General features: G+C 39.8%; 1 protein-coding gene across 2 annotated transcripts; it reads right to left on the reverse strand.

Moving 5' to 3' along the window:
- Positions 1-4,779: 4,779 nt before the first annotated feature.
- Positions 4,780-7,192, reverse strand: arf6b (ARF GTPase 6b). Of its 2 annotated transcripts, none has more exons than XM_014987086.2 (2): positions 7,042-7,192; positions 4,780-6,810 (listed from the first exon to the last, which is right to left on the reverse strand). In XM_014987086.2, exon 2 carries the CDS (start codon positions 6,198-6,200, stop codon positions 5,673-5,675), a length of 528 nt encoding a protein of 175 aa, XP_014842572.1. In that variant the 5' UTR covers positions 6,201-6,810; positions 7,042-7,192; the 3' UTR covers positions 4,780-5,672. The 2 variants fall into 2 exon arrangements, with proteins under 2 accessions (XP_014842572.1, XP_087858681.1); XM_088002555.1 differs by having other exon boundaries at positions 4,780-6,680; positions 7,042-7,187.
- Positions 7,193-7,583: the final 391 nt, after the last annotated feature.

Below are 7,583 nucleotides of genomic sequence, written 5' to 3' on the forward strand. Positions count from 1 at the left end.
CCGTGGCAAAGGTTGGTGATCTGTGTGCTGCCTGAACAAGCACTGGCCAGTTCTATTCACCAAGCAGATTATCACAAAGGAGTAACAACTGATTTATTATTTTCTCTTTTTTCGAAACGCATGCATTTGTGGTTTTTGCAATAAGGAGACTCAGGAAACTGCAAGCTGCAGCACTATTAATCATACCTTCCCCTCCTATCCCTGAAGTAACACCTTTCTCACACCTGAATGCAAGCTATAATCCTTTGTATTTCTGGTGCGTGATTGCAGAGACAAACTAGTTTAAACCCATAAATCTGTGCCAAGCATCTACAGATCTTCAGGAGCGCCCATGAACATATCCAGGAAATTGAATTACACTTACACCAATGATTTTAGCCGAGTTAAATAGAATTTGTAGCACATGTAGAGCACACTCTGCTTCTATGCGCCTTGTGTACGGCGCTGCACACAAATTGAAAATGTCAGGTGGAATTGCAGCAGTTCATAATAATTTTCTGGTTCTCTGAGCTTGTAATTTCACCACAGCAAGCAACCTTCAGCTGCACATATGAATGGAATGTGTTTTGGATGACTGCCCGGTGTACCTTGGACTTCACGGTCCTCACATTTTCAACCTTATTTGGCCACCAGAGCACGACTCATAATCAACAATTTCAGGAAAAAAAAACATATAAGTGAGAAAATCCGGCTCTGAAACAACTGCAGTCAAACAAAGTCAAGTTACACAGCCATTACTGAAAGAAAACAGTGCATCAACAGAGCCTTGCAAAAGTATTCAAACCCCTTTTTCTAACACTTTGTCAACAACAGTGATCCTTAATGTATTGTTATTTAAATCTAATCCAATGGTAATTGGATTAGATTTAATTGGTAACTAATACAAAACAAAGCAGTGCATAATTAAACAAGTGACAGCGGATGCAGATAGCAAATCTTTCAGAGTATCTTCCAGTAAATTTTCCGGTTTTAATGTGAAAAAATCCGTTAGAGTTCAAGGGGTGCTGATACTTTCGCAAGGCACTTTGATTAACGCCAATTGCTTTCAGGGGAACTGTGCCCTCAGCAGGAAACCAAACAGCTTTCTGCCACTTCCGCACCTGTTTTAAACTGAGCTCTGTGTGAGTTCATCATTAACTACACAATCGAAGAGGCTGCGGAGGGCGCACAGGAATTCAAAAGTGGACTCAGAGGCAGCAGTTTCACAACCAAGGTCAACTTTAGTAAGGTTAAAAAGAAACCAAGTCAAGCTGTAACAACAGCAGTTTGGAGTATCTGTTCCCACCAACCATTTAGCAAATAAATAAGCGGGTGTAATAATGGTGCTTGGCCTTTACGGGCACGAATGCCCGAATCCTACAGTGATTACCCAGGAGGGTGTGTCTGCTAAATTGTAGGCTAGCATTAAGCCAACAATGACTATGTTGGGGAGGATTACTCTCGAACTACCTGCAGAAATGCTGCTCTGCAGATGGAGCTCAGAGGAAATGAAGACAAGTGACTAAGACAAACCACACCCCTGAAAACCACAAAGACAGTTCAGGTTTAGCCTGTAATCGTGGGAGGGATGCAGCTATTTAACAACTCTGGAGCCATTTCACTTTTTCCCTGATTCTGACTAATAAGTTGGAAACCATCATTGTGAAACAGTGGAAAACATGTGTTGTTGGCTCCGCATTTAGAGGCTGTTCCCTTTTAATTATTTCCATGTAGATTTGAAAACCTGATAGGAGGCTTATGGTACCAAAATTGGCATTGTTTGTGACGCTACAGACACTCATACGTAACTGCAGAGATCCTTCAACCTACTGTCATAGAAACAAGCCCAACAAACACGCAGATTTTAAGCCTCAGACAAATTAGTCAATATTCTCATGTAAACAAGTTAAGTAAGAGTTTAAGCCCTTAGTTTGTGAATTATGAAAGCACTAAACTATGTGCCTGTTTTCATAAGCATGTTGCTTACAGCACTTGTTTTTTTTTTTGTTGTTGTTTTTTTTTGGTGTTGATGTAGCAGGATTGATGTTCGGCCTAGCACCTCATTATTACAGGCAGTGAAGGTCATTAGAAGAAGCTCCTCATTACTGAGCTTCCTACTTCGACCTAAAAGCCATTTCTGACCTTTCCTCTCAGGAAGTGTGTGGAATTCCAGTTGAGAATGGAGGGAGTTGACAGAAGGGCAGGAGGTTTTATCTTTACAGAAGGGAGGTCATTAAAACCTGCACATTTTTTGTCCTCGGCCCTAGGGCAATAGTGTTGCCTATAAAGCTTTAAGGATCATATGGTTGTAATAAAAGGCGGAAACCCAGGTGGTTAAATTAGGCATATATGGAGGCTTCTGTCCTATACAACAGGCTTGACTTGTAGGCGATTATATTCAGTTTTTTTGCAGTTTTTCCAAAGGAAGTCATAAGTCTCGGCGTCTTCAGAAGTCATCTATGTCACCTGACCTGCCAGACAGAAACCTCTCTGGAGCTAAAACAAACATCAGGAGGCTTTAAAAGCCATTGCTAGAGCAAAAGATCTTACAAACTAACAAGTACAGCCACTCTGACAACAACTGTGACTCAGAATGGGACACATCAAAACAGTATTATGTCTGATTGCCGCTCTACAATTTACATGTACTGTGTGTTTTAGCTTCAGAATTTAATCCAGGAAATAGTATTTTATGCTGTGTTCAAATTGCAACAAAACACTGTGAAAAATTAAAGGCACTAGTTTCCCTTTGTTTACTAATGTTGGCGCATAATGCGCTCTATTTGACTTTTTTAAGAACACATTAGTCTTACAGGCACTAAAATCATACAAAACATATTATTACACATATGTACATATTCATGTAACACATAGCCTTTCTGGTTTCTAGAGAAATAAAGTTTAAGAGCCAATTACCCAGGTTATCTGCTCTGACACAGTGCGCAGTTGGCCTCTTCACACGAATGCCTCATTTATTGCAAATTGCACTTTCAAAATCAAATGGTAATTTTGCTTTAAGTGTACAGCTGTGTGTTTTTAGTCACTAGAAATATCTCTAATCAGCTGGATTTGTCTTTCTTACAAGCGAAGCAGTGCGCAGCAACAGGCAGGGGAGGGTCAGTGCTGGATTACCCTGTGTTTCATACAACTGGGTAAAACTTTCTCTGCTATCTAATTAGCAGGACATTAAACCTTACAAATAATAGAGTGGGGGAAAAAATGACTTAATTTGCTTTTATTTAAAACAGTTTTCTATCAGTCAGATAGATATACAGATATGTTTAGGTTTTAGTAATATTATCATTAACATACACATTATTTAAGCAACAGTAAAAAGAGTTGCTGCTTTTGTGTGTTTTTTTTAAACTATTTTTTCAGTTCAAACTGTGGTGCTGTGGTATTTTTTAAAGGTTTCATGCTGTAAGGATTGCAGTGAAACCAATTTGCTCCAAAAAGCTTTACACTGCAAACTGAAGTGCTACAGATTTGCTTTGTGAAGTCACGTCTCAAGCTGAGGCAAACTCAGGAAGTTGCAGCTGACAGCTCAGCACCAACATGAAACATTCAAAAAGAATTCACAATTCAGCTGAATATCAGCGTGGCCCATCCAACTATTCATGCAAACAGTTGCGTGTACTTCTCTGTTGTTCTAAAAAAAAAAGAGAGAGAGAGAGAAAGAGAGAGAGAGAGCAACTGGACTTCCTGTTTTGTACATTTTCACTGCTGAATGGGGTGGGAACTGAGGCCAGCTTTAAATCTGAGCATGGATGTTTAACTGTTCACAAAGACTTGGCCAAATGTGACTCAAACACTAATTCCCTACATCTTTATATGTTCTGAATTCTGTAGATGACTACATAACAGTTTCTGCAAGTTTTAACTTGAATTTCAGACAAAGTATCAATTTCAAAACTACGAGTTGCAAAAAGATGTGTGTAAATTATATTTATGTTGCTTAGATACAATTGAAGAGTTTAAATTTGTTGACTGATAAGTGTTAGTCCACTACTCCCTGTTTCTAAGCTAAACCTGGTTAAATATGCCCTTCATCACATCAGCCAATAGTGAATAACACAGGGGTGTTTTTATTTAAATTGTTTAAGCATACAAGAAAGCAGTTGAAGGAGAAATTAGACTAAGAGAAAAAAGTTGGATATAAATCTTAACATCAGATGTAATTAAATATAATTTAAAACCTATTGTGGAGAATAAGGATTTTTTTGGGTTAAATTTGAGTTAACTTTAAGACACATGTAGCTGTGGATTACTGGTCAGCTGGCTGAAACAAGGTTGCTACACTTTTCCCTCAGTTACAAGATGGACAAATCTGGATGTTTTCAGCTTTGCCATGTGAGTCCAGCCCCTTCACATCAATGTTACACAACTTCCACACCTAGCATCAGAGGAATTACCTAAAGACTGATCTTAGCACAATGTTTTCCTACCCTGTTCCTCATGACACACTACCCTATATGTTTTAGGTGATTCCCTGCTTCAGCACACGTGATTTCAATTGATGGATGATTAACAGGTTGAACTGCAATCCATTTAACATGCAAGGTAGTGTGCCTTGAGGATAAGGGTTGGGAAACACCGTCTTAGCCAACTATTTAAATGTTTCTAAGCATCAAATATGAAGTCTTACGAGATAGCAGTGGCGAGTACATCACAAATGTTTTCTTTGCAATTGCTCTAAGCATATAATAACCAAGTGGTAGCTGAAATTGCCCAAGTTTAAAAGCAAGACCCTGCAAGTAATGAACCAACAAATGGATGAAAAAAAAACTGAGAGGTAAAAGATTTAAAATCACTTTTTTAATAAGACATTACAATGACATTGTTCTGTACATAGTTCCCCCCAGTCAAATAAGGAATAGGACCTGCACCACAGGCTTTTGTTCAACATCTCACTTCTTAACAGCTTTCTGTTCTGACTGCGCCAACGAATGGACTCTGATGTTGGGTTAATGTACTTATGTACTCATGCTACAGATATAAGCTGTCATATAATGTCCCAATACTGAGACTTTTCAGCTGTTGGAATCAGATTGAGAGGTCAGAGCTGAGGTTATTGATGGCCTGTTTGTTTAATACTCCGCACATTATAGTGAGACATGACATAGGTCAATCAGTTAACTAGAAAAGCCCACGTAATTGTATTTGGGGTAAGAAAATGTGTTGCGACATGTAAACATGGGCAATGATTTCTTTTTCTTGCATTTACCCCAGTTCTTTTTAATACCAGAGAAGGAAAACTATAAATCACAGTACTGTGTCCTTCAAGTAGGCTACATGACAAATAAAGAGCTCAATGTCAAAGTTTATCCCAACAGAGTCAAAAGGACTGTGAAACAGCTCAAGTCCAACAATGTCCTCAGGAGAAATAAAAGATATAAAATAGAAATAAAAGAACAGGCAAAGGTGGTGATCTCTGTGGCTTTGACCTTAGAAACCAGTTAACCCCATTTTTTTTTATCTCAAAAAGCCCAAGCAATAAAGAATGTGATATATGCCTGCTACAGAACATAAGCAAACTTTAAGCCGGCAAACCCAGTTAAAGATAAATTAGTTAAAAGATAAACGTAATAAAAATAAATTGAGATAATCAACTTTTCTTAAGCATTCTCATTTTGAAGAGTAAATTGTTACTTGCAACATTGTAGTTTTGACCTAAAACAGTCAGCACTCAATCATTAAGACTTGTAATTTGAAGTTAACCATGTCAGACCCTCATACAGTCCATCACCTGTGGTCGCACAGGAGGGCTGAACATACCAATTCCTATCTCTGATCCGGGTCAATCCGAGCTTCTCTTGGATTTCATGCGGCTTCATGGCATCCGGAAGGTCTTGCTTATTGGCAAATATCAAGATCATGGCATCTCTCATCTCGCGGTCATTGATGATGCGGTGAAGTTCCTGTCTCGCTTCGTCAATGCGATCCCTGTCTGCGCAATCCACCACAAAAATTAAGCCCTGGGTCCCTGTGTAGTAGTGTCGCCACAGGGGACGGATCTTGTCCTGGCCTCCTACGTCCCAGACGTTGAACTTCACATTTTTGTAAGTGACAGTTTCCACGTTGAAGCCCACTGTGGGGATTGTGGTCACAGACTGTCCGAGTTTCAGTTTGTAAAGGATTGTTGTCTTTCCAGCAGCATCAAGTCCGAGCATTAGTATTCTCATCTCCTTGTTGCCGAAGATTTTTGACAGCATTTTCCCCATTTTGAACTCTTGAGCATAAATACTTTGTTCCCAAGGAGAAAATGTGATAATGTTTTGATGGTCACTTGGAATGCAGCTCACAGTTTAATATAGACTTACTGGTGAAACCATGAAGTGAATGGATATTTTGTTTACTTGGGAACAAAAGTCAAAAATATACACACATGCTTGACTTTTCACCTGAAAGTCTGTCTGGATCTTGTTAGGTGCAGGGGCATTTATGCTCGGATAATGTCTTCTTGGCCTACACGCCACATGACACGATCAGACTAAGAACTTGGCACCAGCTGTTGCAGGTCGTTCATTGTTCAGTAAAAATGAAGATAAAGGTACAGGCCGCGATGACTGGAAACTGCAGAGAAGATTCACTGTGTGGGTAAAAAGGACCTCCAACAAAAGCCGCGATACTTGAAGAGAATTTCCTCTGGTGTTAGGATGTGGCGGTCCTCCTCACCGGGTGCGCCCTTGTTCTCTCCACTGCTGTCGGGGGGGGGGAGAAACAGCAGCTTTACGTCGGGACACTTCACCGCGCTACTAGGGAATAACTTCGTAAAATGTATCCCTGTTTGTCCGTGGCCAGAAATACCCCGTACGCGAAACTCTGGTCACGCTGAAATGAGATTTAGGGGGAGGGTCAGACATGAAAAATTAGCCAGCTATTGCTAGACTGCCTGTTAATACAGCTAGTTAGCTCGTTACCTAGCACGCTAAGCTAAGTAGCTAACAGTAGTTAGCTGCAGTCAACTAAACAAATCAGGGCAATAAACGTGTGCTACGATGACAATATGATTAGCGACACATTTTAGTAGAAGAAGAGGCCGGTTATAATTAAGTTACTTACCTGTTTTTCTCCTTCAGAGTCGATAAATTGACTCAGCTCTTGCCTTCCTCCTTTAACCGGAGCTATCCGCACTACCGCTGCTGTAACGGAAAGGTGTGGAACTGCATCAGGGGCCACTTCCTCCTGTCGGCTCCATTGACAGCCGCCGAGTCCGCCTCCGTCTGTCTGACGCTTCTTTACATGCTACACTCGCACACAATGAATAATATGACGACAAAAAAGTTTTATTTTGGTAATTTGTTTCAGAAAGTACAACTCACATCCAGAAGGTATGTTTTTAGAGCATTTATTTCTGTTGGTTTACAAGCAAAATTCAGTTTCTCAGGAAATATTTAGGTTTGCATTGCAGTATCCCACAAACAACCATTCCATTTGAATGAGACATACAGTAGTCGATCTGCACTTCAAACACAATCATATTCATGAATGTTACATTATAATCATTCCAATGCTGCTGTTATCTGCTGTTGTATATGGCCATATCTTTACAACTATTTCCCGTCCACTTAACTTTCCAGTGATGCATGAAAACCTAATTTCTC

Source organism: Poecilia mexicana, unplaced genomic scaffold, assembly GCF_051168715.1.
Source record: "Poecilia mexicana isolate PSO_F unplaced genomic scaffold, ASM5116871v1 scaffold_22, whole genome shotgun sequence".
NCBI classification, from domain to species: domain Eukaryota; kingdom Metazoa; phylum Chordata; class Actinopteri; order Cyprinodontiformes; family Poeciliidae; genus Poecilia; species Poecilia mexicana.